We start from the raw sequence: 17,386 nt of genomic DNA on the forward strand, positions 1-17,386 counted from the left end.
GGTTTTGCTAGCACAGACTGGAATATGTTCTGGGATTCTTCAAATGGCATTGAGCAGTACATCACATCAAGCACTGGCTTCATCAATAAGTGTGTCGACGACTTTGCACACACAGTGACTGTACGTACATACCCCAACCAGAAGCCATGGATTACAGGCAACATTCGCACTGAGCCAAAGGGTAGAGCTGCCGCTTTCCGACAAACCATCAAACAGACAAAGCGTCAATATAAAACTAAGATCGGCAGGGCTTGCAAACTATAACAGACTACAAAGGGAAACACAAACGAGAGCTGCCGAGTGACACGAGCCTACCAGACGAGCTAAATAACTTCTATGTTTGCTTCGAGGCAAGTAACACTGAAACATGCATGAGAGCATCAGCTATTTTGGACGACTGTGTGATCCTGCTTACCGCAGCCAATGTGAGTAAGACCTTTAAACGGATCAACATTCACACAGCCGCAGGGGCAGATGGACTACTAGGACGTGTACTCCGAGCATGAGCTGACCAACTGGCAAGTGTCTTCACTGACATTTTCAACCTCTCCCTGTCTGAGTTTGTAATACCAACATTCTTCAAGTAGACCACCATAGTATTCTTGGGCACAGGGACTAAGGTAACCTGCCTAAATGACTACCGACCCATAGCCATGAAATGCTTTGAAAGGCTGGTCATGGCTCACATCAACACCAAAACCCTAGACTCGCCCCAACAGATCCACAGATGATGCATTCTCTATTGCACTCCACACTGCCCTTTCACACCTGAGAATGCTATTAATTGACTACAGCTCAGCATTCAACACCATAGTGTCCTCAAAGCTCATCACTAAGCTAAGCTTTTTATGGCTAGGGGTTCCGCTCGACAACATTCCGCTGAAAAGGCAGCGTGCGAAATTCAAAAATATTTTTTAGAAATATGCAACTTTCACACATTAACAAGTCCAATACACCAAATGAAAGATAAACTTCTTGTTAATCTCCCCATCGACTAATCTGGTACGGGTATACCAATAAATTGGAGTGATCCAATATAGTGAAACATAATGAAGGTTATGTATGTAACCACGGTTATGAGCTATATGAATCACTCCAATCCTCTACGGTGCTAGAGGCGCCTCAATGATGTGGAGAACGTGTGTCGCTGCCATGGGGTCTATACATAGGGGCGGACCTAACCGTGACACAGGTGTACACAGGAGTAAATCGGTAAATCCTCACCTCGGATGTATCCCTCCGCCGCGGAGTGACACAAATATAATGGAGTGATCCATATAGCTCACATAACCTTGGTTACATACGTAACCTTTGTTTTACATCACTAAATAATGATGACCAATACAGATTAAACTGGTTTTACATCACTAAATAATGATGACCAATACAAATTAAACTGGTTTTACATTACTAAATAATGATGACCAATACAAATTAAACTGGTTTTATTTTACTAAATAATGATGACCAATACAGATTCAACTGGTTTTACGTCACTAAATAATGATGACCAATACAGATTCAACTGGTTTTACGTCACTAAATAATGATGACCAATACAGATTAAACTGCAGCACCTGATGTCAATCCCACAGTGCATTGCTGCTCTTAATGCCTTAATGGTGACAAAGCTCATTGGTTGCTAAGAGATGGCTGACTGACTGAGGAGGGTCAGAGTCCAGCTGTAATTACACGAACACTTTGAGGAAGTCTGTTTCCCACCGAGCCACCAGTCTCTGAGAACCTCGTCTGACCAGGTAAACACTCACAATTATTATAAGTGTATTAACAGGTAAACACCTGTATGTTTTTTTTTTTTACACACATGGTGATTATGTACTGTATCTTTTTGGAGTGGCGGGGTTTGTAGGTTATAGGATCTGTTGTGTTGATACAGTATCTGATATCTAGTAGCTAGCGACGTAACCCTTTTACGAGAGGGAAACATGGTTATGTATTGTGTGTCTGTGTGTGTCTGTGTGTGCGTGCGTGCGTGTGAAACAGACATGATGTTCGGCCGCCTGCTGCTTGCCTGTGTGTGTTTAACCCCGGCGGATCCAGTTCAGGTCAGGCTCTGCTAATATCATTCAAACTAGATATATGGCCTGGATTACTGTCATTTATACTAGATATATGGCCTGGATTACTGTCATTCATACTAGATATATGGCCTGGATTACTGTCATTCATACTAGATATATGGCCTGGATTACTGTCATTCAAACTAGATATATGGCCTGGATTACTGTCATTCATACTAGATATATGGCCTGGATTACTGTCATTCAAACTAGATATAGGGCCTGGATTACTGTCATTCATACTAGATATATGGCCTGGATTACTGTCATTCATACTAGAAATATGACCTGGATTACTGTCATTCATACTAGATATATGGCCTGGATTACTGTCATTCATACTAGATATATGGCCTGGATTACTGTCATTCATACTAGATATATGGCCTGGATTACTGTCATTCATACTAGATATATGACCTGGATTACTGTCATTCATACTAGAAATATGACCTGGATTACTCTCATTCATACTATATATATGGACTGGATTACTATAATGTCTACTACATGTGCCATATTATTAGAGTTATTGAGTGCTGTTCTCCTGTCATTGTTTTATTAACTGAGGTGACACTGACCTCTTTACTCTTTAACTACCCTGTTAACCTATAAACTGTTGTTTACCCCTCTCTCTCTCTGTCTCTCTCTCTCTCATCTCTCTCTGTCCCTGTCTCTGTCTCTCTCTCTTTCTGTCTCTCTTATCTCTCTCTCTCTCTCTCTCCCTTCTCTCTTTCTCACTTCTCTCTCTCTCTGTCTTTCTCTCTCTCTCCCTTCTCTCTCTCTGTCTCTCTCTCTCTCATCTCTCTCTGCCTCTCTCCCTTCTCTCTCTCTCTCTCTCTCTATTCTCTCTCTCTCTCTCTCTCTCTCACTCTATTCCCCTCTCTCTCCCCCTATCTCTCTCTCTTTCAGGATACCTACAGACTTGTTCAGGTTCCAGAAGAAGCACATTTTGCAGAGACGTTTGACTCAGATCCTCTAGATAGGTGACGTGATCTGTTTAAATCTGTATTCTACATTCACCATATAGTAATGTCTTAGTAATAGTAGTTAGTAATAGTAGTTAGTAATAATATTGTCTTAGTAATAGTAGTTACTAAAATTAGTGTCTTAGTAATAGTAGTTAGTAATAGTATTGTCTTAGTAATAGTAGTTAGTAATAGTATTGTCTTAGTAATAGTAGTTAGTAATAGTATTGTCTTAGTAATAGTAGTTAGTAATAGTAATGTCTTAGTAATAGTAGTTAGTAATAGTATTGTCTTAGTAATAGTAGTTAGTAATAGTAATATCTAGTAATAGTAATATCTTAGTAATAATAGGTAGAATTAGTAGTTAGTAATAGGATTTTCTTAGTAATAGTAGTTAGTAATATTAATGTCTTAGTAATAGTAGTTAGTAATAGTATTGTCTTAGTAATAGTAGTTAGTAATAGTAATATCTAGTAATAGTAATATCTTAGTAATAATAGGTAGAATTAGTAGTTAGTAATAGTATTGTCTTAGTAACGGTAGTTAGTAATAGTAATATCTTAGTAATAATAGATAGAATTAGTAGTTAGTAATAGTATTGTCTTAGTAATAGTAGTTAGTAATAGTACTATCTAGTAATAGTAATATCTAGTAATAGTAATATCTTAGTAATAATAGGTAGAATTAGTAGTTAGTAATAGGATTGTCTTAGTAATAGTAGTTAGTAATATTAATGTCTTAGTAATAGTAGTTAGTAATAGTATTGTCTTAGTAATAGTAGTTAGTAATAGTAATATCTAGTAATAGTAATATCTTAGTAATAATAGGTAGAATTAGTAGTTAGTAATAGTATTGTCTTAGTAACGGTAGTTAGCAATAGTAATATCTTAGTAGTAATAGATAGAATTAGTAGTTAGTAATAGTATTGTCTTAGTAATAGTAGTTAGTAATAGTAATGTCTTAGTAATATTAGTTAGTAATAGTATTGTCTTAGTAATACTAGTTAGTAATAGTATTGTCTTAGTAATAGTAGTTAGTAATAGTAATATCTTAGTAATAATAGGTAGAATTAGTAGTTAGTAATAGTATTGTCTTAGTAATAGTAGTTAGTAATAGTAATAATAGATAGAATTAGTAGTTAGTAATAGTATTGTCTTAGTAATAGTAGTTAGTAATAGTACTATCTAGTAATAGTAATATCTTAGTAATAATAGGTAGAATTAGTAGTTAGTAATAGTATTGTCTTAGTAACGGTAGTTAGTAATAGTAATATCTTAGTAATAATAGGTAGAATTAGTAGTTAGTAATAGGATTGTCTTAGTAATAGTAGTTAGTAATATTAATGTCTTAGTAATAGTAGTTAGTAATAGTATTGTCTTAGTAATAGTAGTTAGTAATAGTAATATCTAGTAATAGTAATATCTTAGTAATAATAGGTAGAATTAGTAGTTAGTAATAGTATTGTCTTAGTAACGGTAGTTAGTAATAGTAATATCTTAGTAATAATAGGTAGAATTAGTAGTTAGTAATAGTATTGTCTTAGTAACGGTAGTTAGTAATAGTAATATCTTAGTAATAATAGGTAGAATTAGTAGTTAGTAATAGTATTGTCTTAGTAACGGTAGTTAGTAATAGTAATATCTTAGTAATAATAGGTAGAATTAGTAGTTAGTAATAGGATTGTCTTAGTAATAGTAGTTAGTAATATTAATGTCTTAGTAATAGTAGTTAGTAATAGTATTGTCTTAGTAATAGTAGTTAGTAATAGTAATATCTAGTAATAGTAATATCTTAGTAATAATAGGTAGAATTAGTAGTTAGTAATAGTATTGTCTTAGTAACGGTAGTTAGTAATAGTAATATCTTAGTAATAATAGGTAGAATTAGTAGTTAGTAATAGTATTGTCTTAGTAACGGTAGTTAGTAATAGTAATATCTTAGTAATAATAGGTAGAATTAGTAGTTAGTAATAGTATTGTCTTAGTAACGGTAGTTAGTAATAGTAATATCTTAGTAATAATAGGTAGAATTAGTAGTTAGTAATAGGATTGTCTTAGTAATAGTAGTTAGTAATATTAATGTCTTAGTAATAGTAGTTAGTAATAGTAATATCTTAGTAATAATAGGTAGAATTAGTAGTTAGTAATAGGATTGTCTTAGTAATGGTAGTTAGTAATAGTAATGTCTTAGTAATAGTAGGTAGTAATAATATCGTCTTAGTAATAGTAGTTAATAATAGTATTGTCTTAGTAACAGTAGTTAGTGATAGTAATGTCTTAGTAATAGTAGTTAGTAATAGTATTGTCTTAGTAATAGTAGTTAGTAATAGTAATATCTAGTAATAGTAATATCTTAGTAATAATAGGTAGAATTAGTAGTTAGTAATAGTATTGTCTTAGTAATGGTAGTTAGTAATAGTAATATCTTAGTAATAATAGATATAATTAGTAGTTAGTAATAGTATTGTCTTAGTAATAGTAGTTAGTAATAGTACTATCTAGTAATAGTAATATCTTAGTAATAATAGGTAGAATTAGTAGTTAGTAATAGTATTGTCTTAGTAACGGTAGTTAGTAATAGTAATATCTTAGTAATAATGGGTAGAATTAGTAGTTAGTAATAGGATTGTCTTAGTAATAGTAGTTAGTAATATTAATGTCTTAGTAATAGTAGTTAGTAATAGTATTGTCTTAGTAATATTAGTTAGTAATATTATTATCTTAGTAATAGTAGTTAGCAATAGTAATATCTTAGTAAAAGTAGTTAGTAATAGTAATGTCTTAGTAATAGTAGTTAGTAATAGTACTATCTAGTAATAGTAATATCTTAGTAATAATAGGTAGAATTAGTAGTTAGTAATAGTATTGTCTTAGTAACGGTAGTTAGTAATAGTAACAGTAATATATTGGTAAAAGTAGGTGGTAATAGGAATATATTGGTAATAGTAGGTAGTAATAAGAATATCTTGGTTATAGTAGTTAGTAATAGTATTATCTTAGTAACAGTAGTAAGTAATGGTAATGTCTTAGTAATAGTATTGTCAAGGTAATAGTAGTTAGTAATAGTATTGTCAAGGTAATAGTAGTTAGTAATAGTAGTGTCTTAGTAATATAACTAATATCGTATTAGTAAGACAATGTGTCATGTGTTTTACAGGAGATGGGTCCAATCCAAGGCTGTGAAAGAGACAGATGCTGAGGCTCTCAAATACGATGGTATGTAGACTACAATGTGACAGTATGATGGAGGTAGACAGAGTACTGACAGTATGATGGGAGGTAGACAGAGTACTGACAGTATGATGGGAGGTAGACAGAGTACTGCAGTATGATGGGAGGTAGACAGAGTACTGACAGTATGATGGGAGGTAGACAGAGTACTGCAGTATGATGGGAGGTAGACAGAGTACTGCAGCATGATAGGAGGTAGAGTACTGACAGTTTGATGGTAGGTAGACTACACCAGGAGCTGTCACCGATGTTAAGTGTACAATTTCAGGGGTTAAAAGTCATCGATGTGTTTTCCTACAGGGCAGGAGGCAGTAGAGTATCCAGAGGTTAGAGCCAGGGGTTAAAGGTCATCTGTGTGTTTTCCTACAGGTCAGCAGGCAGTAGAGTATCCAGAGGTTAGCGTTAGAGCCAGGGGTTAAAGGTGTGTTTCCTCCAGGCCAATGGGTGGTGGAAGAGCCAGCGGCTGCAATGTATCCTGGGAACAGAGCACTGGTGATGAAGTCATCAGGACAACACCATGCCATCGCTGCCTACCTACACACACCCTTCAACTTCATACACACACCTCTCTGCCTGCAGTGAGTACACACACCCTTCACTGTCATACACACACCACTCTGCCTGCAGTGAGTACACACACCCTTCACTGTCATACACACACCTCTCTGCCTGCAGTGAGTACACACACCCTTCACTGTCATACACACACCGCTCTGCCTGCAGTGAGTACACACACCCTTCACTGTCATACACACACCGCTCTGCCTGCAGTGAGTACACACACCCTTCACTGTCATACACACACCGCTCTGCCTGCAGTGAGTACACACACCCTTCACTGTCATACACACACCACTCTGCCTGCAGTGAGTACACACACCCTTCACTGTCATACACACACCTCTCTGCCTGCAGTGAGTACACACACCCTTCACTGTCATACACACACCACTCTGCCTGCAGTGAGTACACACACCCTTCACTGTCATACACACACCGCTCTGCCTGCAGTGAGTACACACACCCTTCACTGTCATACACACACCGCTCTGCCTGCAGTGAGTACACACACCCTTCACTGTCATACACACACCGCTCTGCCTGCAGTGAGTACACACACCCTTCACTGTCATACACACACCGCTCTGCCTGCAGTGAGTACACACACCCTTCACTGTCATACACACACCACTCTGCCTGCAGTGAGTACACACACCCTTCACTGTCATACACACACCTCTCTGCCTGCAGTGAGTACACACACCGCTCTGCCTGCAGTGAGTACACACACCACTCTGCCTGCAGTGAGTACACACACCACTCTGCCTGCAGTGAGTACACACACCGCTCTGCCTGCAGTGAGTACACACACCCGTCACTGTCATACACACACCGCTCTGCCTGCAGTGAGTACACACACCGCTCTGCCTGCAGTGAGTATACACACCGCTCTGCCTGCAGTGAGTACACACACCACTCTGCCTGCAGTGAGTACACACACCCTTCACTGTCATACACACACCTTTCTGCCTGCAGTGAGTACACACACCACTCTGCCTGCAGTGAGTACACACACCACTCTGCCTGCAGTGAGTACACACACCACTCTGCCTGCAGTGAGTACACACACCACTCTGCCTGCAGTGAGTACACACACCGCTCTGCCTGCAGTGAGTACACACACCGCTCTGCCTGCAGTGAGTACACACACCACTCTGCCTGCAGTGAGTACACACACCACTCTGCCTGCAGTGAGTACACACACCGCTCTGCCTGCAGTGAGTACACACACCCGTCACTGTCATACACACACCGCTCTGCCTGCAGTGAGTACACACACATATGTATGCACGACACGCCCACATCAGTTGAGTCTTTTCAAACTACTTACTACTGTGTGTGTGTACAGGTATGAGGTTCGGTTCGGGAGAGATGTAGAGTGCAGTGGAGCCTACATCAAACTGCTGACTAAGACCCATCTGCTACGACTGGTGAGTTGACCCAACTGCTGCTGCTCAACATCTACTCGTCCTCTATAACAATGCTCCTTGTTCTGTTCTTATTTCGTATGGTGGAAGTTGTATGATGTTGTGTGTGTGCATGTGTCAAAGTGTGTGTGTGTGTATTTTATATATATATATATATATATATATATATATATATATATATATATATATATATATATATATATATATATATATATATATATCTCTGTGTATGTGCTTAGAGCCAGTTCAGTGAGTCCACTCCGTACTCTGTGATGTTTGGTCCTGATAAGTGCGGCACCAGCCACCGCCTCCATCTCATCATCAGGGTAACGGACTCTAGCAACGGCCGTAACCAAGAGATACACGCCCCCCAACCCGTCGATGACCTGACGGTGTACTTCACCGACCGACAACCACACCTCTATACACTACGTTAGTATGCATCCTAACCACTAAACCCTACCTCTACACACTACGTTAGTATGAAGCCTAACCACTAAATACTACACAGTAAACCTCACATCTGTGTGTGAAACACATGGCTTTCCTATAGAAAGTTCCATTCAGGATTGCCGCCACTCTACTCCATTTCCCTGGATCTCCGGAGGAGACAAACATGGTTTTCTCCTGGAGCAGTTTAGTGTCTAGGATTTTTCTCATGAGTCTGCCATTGTTTCCATTCATGTTGCGACAGTCGATGTTCATACCCAGAGAAATGACTCTCACATGACTGGCTTGTTGACCTGATAGCCAGCGAGGTGAGACAAGTGGTCTCACCAACAACACACATGCATGAACATTTTTGTATAAAGGGAAGCTGGTGTGATGTTTATGATGTGTTTTTCTGTGTGCCAAATACACCAGATATTGTTGTTGTGGGGAGGCCAGGGGGAGGTGCTCATTTTGGAAGTGGGCTGCTCATTGGATGGCTACATGGAAAAGGCCTTGGCAGAGAATCTGCTTAAATACCAGCCCCTCATGGCACGCTGGGACAGCCTCAGGGTGGAGGTGCAAGCTGGAGGTGATGATATGTGGCAGTCTCTGCCACGCTCACAGGCTTGCAGTGTGTGGCCACCAGATTGTGGGCCTGACAACAACTAGGGCAAAGCAGGCTGGGTACTGGGTACTGCTCTGTTTCAGATGCCGTGGGCATCCTAGCTGCTTGGAGAAGGAGGTGCTCTCTGGACCCTTGAGGGACATGCAGACAGAGACATTTGATTGGTGGATTCAAATAAAGTATTTAACATGTGTGTGTGTGTGTGTGTGTGTGTGTGTGTGTGTGTGTGTGTGTGTGTGTGTGTGTGTGTGTGTGTGTGTGTGTGTGTGTGTGTGTGTGTGTGTGTGTGCGTGCGTGTGTAGAATTGTATCAAGACAGCAGGTATGAGATTTTCATTGACCAATCGCTGATCAGTCAAGGCCGCCTGCTGACAGACGAAGTCCAGTACACAGAATCCCCTGAGTCCCCGGTGTCTGGATTATGGGTGGGGTCAGTCGCGGCGCTGGGTCTGGAACTGTGGTCATTATCGGGGGAAGTTATGTTTGACAATTTCCTGTTGACTGATGACCTGAAGCTGGCTGAGAGATGGACACAGGACACCTGGGGACAGAAACAAGTACGTCTCTCTCTTTCTCTGTTTCACTCATCTCTCTCAATCTGTACGTCTCTCTTTGTGATACTCCACTCGGAAATAACTGTGTGCGTGCGGTTTGTGTGTGTGTGCGTGCGGTTTGTGTGTGTGTGTGCGGTGTGTGTGCGTTTGTGCGGTGTCCGTGCGCTGTGTGTTCTCCCAGCCCGGCCTGTTGGAGCGACTCCTGATAGCAACTAACTCTCATCCCTGGCTCTGGGGTGTCTACATCTTCACGGTGGGATTACCCATCACCCTCTTCATCAGCTACATGTGGCCGGACAAGGTACACACACACACACACACACACACACACACACACACACACACACACACACACACACACACACACACACACACACACACACACACACACAAACACAAACACAAACACAAACACAAACACAAACACACACACAAACACAAACAAACAAAAATCCAATAGTACTATGTTTGTCAGAGATTCGGGCCCCCTGACCAGGACTACTACTATAAGAAGTCTGATGAACCTCAGCCAGAGAGAGACCAGCCAGACAGACCAACCAGCCTCTCAGACTATGGTGAGACACACACCAACACACTGTAGGCAGACACATTACACGTTTAAGATGTGCTGTATGTGTGTGTAGGTGCGATGAGCAGAGAGGGGGCCAGGAGGAGAGAAACTCAGAAGGTTCAGAGGAAGTCAGACCTGGAGGTTGAGGTGAAGACATGACCTTTAACCTCTCACCTTTATGTGTTAGACGTCTTTCTACAGACATCACTGATGTGATGTGTCTTTGTGTTTGTCTACAGAATGAGTGACAATCCCTGGCCAGCCTGAGGACTAACCAACCCTAACCAGCCTGAGGACTAACTAGAGCTGTGGCGGTCACGAAATTTCGTCAGCCAGTGATTGTCAAGCAAATAACTGTCGGTCTCACGGTTATTGCCGCTGACACAGACCTTTGGAACGTCTACATTTTAAAATGTCTAATAAATCCATATAATATAGCCTACACCACAATAAATCCATTATTTATTTTAGACAGGTCTAAAGAAACATGATATGAAGAAAATGTAGTCTATTTCAGAAGAACAGAATAACATACTCTGAGTTGTCCTCATGTTAGGCCCTGATCTGGCTGTGCCATATGGCTGTGGGCTACACTAGTTCATTTAGCAGACAAGATTTGCTTAGAATTCCATTGCATTATCTTCTAATATGTTATAGTATGAAGAATACAGTTGAACAAAACTGAATAAAATAGAAAGGATATGTTCTCCAAACAGTTTGATGGAGTGCAACTATTCTGTGTTGAGCGGTTCACAAAGAAATAGGTCCTCCTAGATGCTACATTTAGAGACATTAATGTAACTTTAGTTGTTCTACAAACGTTGGCCTGTATGTTTTGATTTAATATATTGTAAGGCTGCATGATGAGACTCTAATGATGATTTGAAACAAGTTGCTTGAAAGGCATAATCTCTGCTTTGTATTTTGAGAAGGCTGTACACCAGGGGTTCTTAAGCCTGAGACCAAAATGAGAAATTATGTGTTTTGCTGGGACCCAAGCTTAGGAAAATGTGGAACTATACGTAAATATCGGAACATTTCATTGCCCTTATGCCTAAAAAATGCAATGAAATACCCATAAATATATTTACATGTCTATTTTTATTTACTTTATTCTTATGTACCTGTCTAGGTTGGAACTGTTTCTGTTAAAATACAAGACATCATTTCATTCTGACCTGAAATAAATGGATTGATCACATCACACAGATGTAGACCAGAACACACAGTCCTGATGAGAGGTGTGTGGCTGGTTGACGTTTTAAACAAGCAGGTCTATTCTGGGCTCTGCTTTAGACAGTGCAACACGGAGGTCATGCTCAGCATTGAAACTGTTTCTGTACTTGAGAACCCTGACTTGCATAGGTGTGTGGTGCCAAACTGGATCAGAACATCTACTGCTTTCTCAGTCAGGCAGGAGACCACTTCCTGCTGTAGATGAACAACCCAGAACTGTGTGAGTCAGGCAGGAGACCACTTCCTGCTGTAGATGAACAACCCAGAACTGTGTGAGTCAGGCAGGAGACCACTTCCTGCTGTAGATGAACATCCCAGAACTGTGTGAGTCAGGCAGGAGACCACTTCCTGCTGTAGATGAACAACCCATAACTGTGTGAGTGGGTTCTCAGTCAGGAGACCACTTCCTGTTGTAGATGAACAACCCAGAACTGTGAGAGTCAGGCAGGAGACCACTTCCTGTTGTAGATGATCAACCCAGAATCTACAGTAGGCCTGGTCATTTCTACGTCAATATGTACAGTAGGCATGGTCATTTCTCCAGTAATATGTACAGTAGGGCTGGCCATTTCTACAGTGACATGTACAGTAGGCCTGGTCATTTCTACAGTGAGATGTACAGTAGGCTTGGTCATTTCTACAGTGAGATGTACAGTAGGCCTGGTCATTTCTACAGTGAGATGTACAGTAGGCCTGGACATTTCTACAGTGAGATGTACAGTAGGCTTGGTAATTTCTACAGTGAGATGTACAGTAGGCCTGGTCATTTCTACAGTGAGATGTACAGTAGGCCTGGTCATTTCTACAGTATATGTACAGTAGGCCTTATAATTTTTATCTGTACTGTTACTTAGGGTTGCACTATCAATAGTTAGTTAGCTATTAGCTGTGTACCATTACAAGGCCAGGGGATTGTTTGAAAGAGGAACTCACATCTACTACTATGAGATAGTACTCCCTTATTTCTACTGATCATCACCCCAGGCCTTTAATAGCACCCCAGGCCTTTACCTGCCCTTTAATAGCACCCCAGGCCTTTAATAGCACCCCAGGCCTTTAATAGCACCCCAGGCCTTTAATAACACCAGCGGTAAACAATCCACCCAAGATGTCTTGGTGGATTGGCATGTCTTCGCTAACCCTTGTTTAATGGATTGGTTAGCTCTCGGTAACCCCATTACTCTGGGGGTGGTAGATGGACACAAATGTCTGGTCCAGTCCCATCATTATGGCTAAATACTTGACTACATCACCAGTGGAGTGGGTAACATTGTCTGCAGATAAAACCTCAGGAACAACAAATCTAGGTATTATCTCCCTCACTAGTAGCTTTGCTACTGTCTTAGCATCACAGTGTGTGGTGAGAAATGCCTCCACCCACCTGGTGAACCTGTCAGTAAGGACTAAACAGTACATTTTCCTTTCTTATCTTAATGAAAGATCTATAAAATCCATGGCAAGATGGGAGAATGGTCCTCTTGACGTAGGGACATGACCTGGTTTCAGAGGTGTCCCTTTGGCAATGTTAAATTGCATGCACATCTCACATGCTGAGTGAAAATTTGGACAAAACAAATCCAAAGAAATTGCCTCCATTATATCCCCCCTTGACAAATAAGCCATACCATGGGCCACTTGGCAATCAGAGGCGATAAGACAAGCTGGCAGACACGGTCTGCCAGACAGAGACTGTCTCCAAATCTTTTGAAACGGGGTCAAGTTTACAACCCCCCTGTTGCCATACCAAATGAGAACCAACATCCAAAGCCTATTTAGATGCCAAATCATCAGTGTCTTTCCCAACAGTAGCACAGAAGAACATGGAGTGGCTATGACACTCGGAGGCAGCCAATTTAGCAGCCTCATCTGCCATGGTGTTACCCATACTGACAAAATCTTTCCCCCCAGTGTGAGCAGCAACCCTCTCAAAGCAGAGGGCAGCATCATAGCCTCCAAGAAATCTAAAACCATAGTTCTATTACGAATAGGACTTTTACAAGAATTGTGAAAACCCCTACTCTTCCACACACACCACACAGGAGGCAAACCCCTACTCCTCCAGACACCACACCAGGAGAGACAAATCCCCAACTCCTCCAGACACCACACCAGGAGAGACAAACCCTTATTCCTCCAGACACCACACCATAAGAGACAAACCACCTACTCCTCCAGACACCACACCAGGAGAGACAAAACCCCAACTCCTCTAGACACCACACCAGGAGAGACAAACCACCTACTCCTCCATACCAGGAGAGACAAACCCCTACTCCTCTAGACAAACCCTTATTCCTCCAGACACCACACCAGGAGAGACAAACCCCTAGTCCTCCAGACACCAGGAGAAACAAACCCCGACTCCTCCAGACACCACACCAGGAGAGACAAACCCTACTCCTCCAGACACCACAACAGGAGAGACAAACCCCTACTCCTCTAGACACCACACCAGGAGAGACAAACCTCTACACCTCTAGACACCACACCAGGAGAGACAAACCCCTACTCCTCCAGACACCACACCAGGAGAGACAAACCCCTACACCTCCAGACACCAGGAGAGACAAACCCCCACTCCTCCAGACACCACACCAGGATAGAAAACCCCTACTCCTTCAGACACCACACCAGGAGAGACAAACCCCTACTCCTAGAAACCAGGAGAGACAAACCCCTACTCCTCTAGACACAACACCAGCAGAGACAAACCCCAACTCCTCCAGACACCACACCAGGAGAGACAACCCCTACTCCTCTAGACACCACACCAATAGAGACAAAGCCCCTACTCCTCCAGACAGCACACCAGGAGAGAAACCCCCTACTCCTCTAGACACCACACCAGGGAGAGACAAACCCCTACTCCTCCAGATACTACATCAGGAAAGACAAACCCCTACTCCTCCAGACACCACACCAGGAGAGACAAACCCCTACTCCTCCAGACACCACACCAGGAGAGACAAACCCCCTACTCCTCCAGACACCACACCAGGAGAGACAAAACCCTACACCTCCAGACACCACACCAGGAGAGACAAAACCCCAATTCCTCCAGACCCTACACCAGGAGAGACAAACCCTGATTCCTCCAGAGAGGGGCGAGAGGTCCCGTGTTCAAATCCCGGACGAGCCCCCATTATGTTACGCACGCCTCTATGAAGAGGGAACGCAACACCCTGCTACAACTAAACACTCCGTGAAGCAAAAAAGGTATGGACTGTAGGTGCGAGTAAGGATGACAACAGGCAGAATGTGGTACCGTTTACAAGGACTTTATTCCTTTACACGGTAATATGGGGAAAAGGGGCTGGACGGAACCAAAGCAAAGAAAGTAAATCTCAAAGCCCCCCCCGCTCTCCTATCTTACCTGCCTACCCACTACTTACCTAATTTAGCACCACCTGGTGCCCTAACCAAAATACAAGGGGTGGTCCGCCCAGGTCTTACCTAGTGTGTCTAGACAGCGAATATGCTACGGGTATATGTATGCCCGCGGGCCTCTTGCCTAAGCACTCCCTAGGTGCCTTCCCTTTCCCCCTGGGAACAAATGAAACAGAATATTAAACAATTTTAAACAAACTAAGAAACAAAAGGATGTCAAATAAGCTCTTTCTGAGCAACAAACTCAGCAATGTACTCCCAGCAAAATCAACCTCTATCACAATCTCTACAATGACCTCCCAGCAAATCTCTCTAGCAAAAAGAAAAACTCCTGAACAGAACACTGGCTTTTTATATAGCTTCTGAAGGAATGGGTAATTGGAGACAGCTGTGTCTTGACGAGGGGCGGGGTCAGCTCTCCAATTAGCCCTGGAGTCGACCAATCAGCTGCTTGAGGAATTTCAGGAAGCCATTTCCTGAAATAAACACATGCAAATACACAATCTACAACACATAATCTGGGAACGTAACAATGAGAGACAAACCACCTACTCCTCCAGACACCACACCGGGAGAGACAAAACCCTACACCTCCAGACACCACACCAGGAGAGACAAAACCCCAACTCCTCCAGACACCACACCAGGAGAGACAAACCCTTATTCCTCCAGACACCACACCATAAGAGACAAACCACCTACTCCTCCAGACACCACACCAGGAGAGACAAAACCCCAACTCCTCTAGACACCACACCAGGAGAGACAAACCACCTACTCATCCAGACACCAGACCAGGAGAGACAAACCCCTACTCCTCTAGACAGCACACCAGGAGAGACAAACCCCCTACTCCTCCAGACACCAGGAGAGACAAACCCCAACTCCTCTAGACACCGCACCAGGAGAGACAAACCCCGACTCCTCCAGACACAACACCAGGAGAGACAAACCCCTACTCTTCCAGACACCACAACAGGAAAGACAAACCCCCTGCTCCTTCAGACACCACACCAGGAGAGACAAACCCCTACTCCTCCAGACACCACACCAGGATAGACAAACCCCTACACCTCCATACAACACACCAGGAGAGACAAATCCCCTACTCCTCCAGACACCACACCAGGAGAGACAAACCCCTACACCTCCAGACACCACACCAGGAGAGACAAAACCCCAACTCCTCTAGACACCACACCAGGAGAGACAAACCCTTATTCCTCCAGACACCACACCAGGAGAGACAAACCACCTACTCCTCCAGACACCAGACCAGGAGAGACAACCCCTACTCCTCTAGACACCACACCAGGAGAGAGAAAGCTCTACATCTCTACACCAGGAGAGACAATCCCCCTACTCCTCCAGACACCACATCAGGAAAGACAAAACCCCTACTCCTTCAGACACCACACCAGGAGAGACAAACCCCTACTCCTCCAGACACCACACCAGGAGAGACAAACCCTACACCTCCAGACAACACACCAGGAGAGACAAATCCTCTACTCCTCCAGACACCACACCAGGAGAACAAACCCCCTACTCCTCCAGACACCAGGAGAGACAAACCCCAACTCCTCTAGACACCACACCAGGAGAGAGAACCCCTACTCCTCTAGACACCACAACAGGAGAGACAAACCCTTATTCCTCCAGACACCACACCAGGAGAGACAAACCACCTACTCCTCCAGACACCACACCAGGAGAGACAAACCCCTACTCCTTCAGACACACAGCAGGAGAGACAAACCCTCTACTCCTCCAGACACCAGTAGAGACAAACCCCTACTCCTCTAGACACCACACCAGGAGAGGCAAACCCCGACTCCTCCAGACACCACACCAGGAGAGACAAACGCCTACTCCTCCAGACACCAGGAGAGACAAACCCCTACTCCTCTAGACACCACACCAGGAGAGACAACCCCTACTCCTCCAGAAACCACAACAGGAGAGACAAACCCCTACTCCTCCAGACACCACACCAGGAAAGACAAAACCCTACACCTCCAGACACCACACCAGGAGAGACAAATCCCCTACTCCTCCAGACACCAGGAGAGACAAACCCCTACTCCTCTAGACACCAGGAGAGACAAACCCCTACTCCTCTAGACACCACACCAGGAGAGGCAAACCCCAACTCCTCCAGACACCACACCAGGAGAGACAAACCCCTACTCCTCCAGACACCACACCAGGAGAGACAAACCCCTACTCCTCCAGACACCACAACAGGAGAGACAAACCCCTACTCCTCTAGACACCACACCAGGAGAGACAAACCTCTACACCTCTAGACACCA

General features: G+C 42.9%; 1 protein-coding gene across 5 annotated transcripts; it reads left to right on the plus strand.

Annotated features, from left to right (window-relative positions):
• Positions 1-1,669: 1,669 nt before the first annotated feature.
• On the plus strand, positions 1,670-10,924 carry LOC121838645 (calnexin-like). 5 transcript variants are annotated; one of them, XM_042314286.1, is made up of 12 exons: positions 1,670-1,757; positions 2,005-2,066; positions 2,994-3,067; positions 6,206-6,264; positions 6,716-6,857; positions 8,189-8,270; positions 8,507-8,699; positions 9,627-9,880; positions 10,059-10,178; positions 10,338-10,452; positions 10,501-10,595; positions 10,688-10,924. In XM_042314286.1, exons 2-12 carry the CDS (start codon positions 2,007-2,009, stop codon positions 10,694-10,696), a joined length of 1,203 nt encoding a protein of 400 aa, XP_042170220.1. In that variant the 5' UTR covers positions 1,670-1,757; positions 2,005-2,006; the 3' UTR covers positions 10,697-10,924. The 5 variants fall into 5 exon arrangements, with proteins under 5 accessions (XP_042170220.1, XP_042170222.1, XP_042170221.1 ...); XM_042314288.1 differs by having other exon boundaries at positions 10,522-10,595; XM_042314287.1 differs by having other exon boundaries at positions 10,353-10,452.
• The last annotated feature ends 6,462 nt before the right edge of the window (positions 10,925-17,386 follow it).

This window comes from Oncorhynchus tshawytscha, unplaced genomic scaffold, assembly GCF_018296145.1.
Source record: "Oncorhynchus tshawytscha isolate Ot180627B unplaced genomic scaffold, Otsh_v2.0 Un_contig_299_pilon_pilon, whole genome shotgun sequence".
NCBI classification, from domain to species: domain Eukaryota; kingdom Metazoa; phylum Chordata; class Actinopteri; order Salmoniformes; family Salmonidae; genus Oncorhynchus; species Oncorhynchus tshawytscha.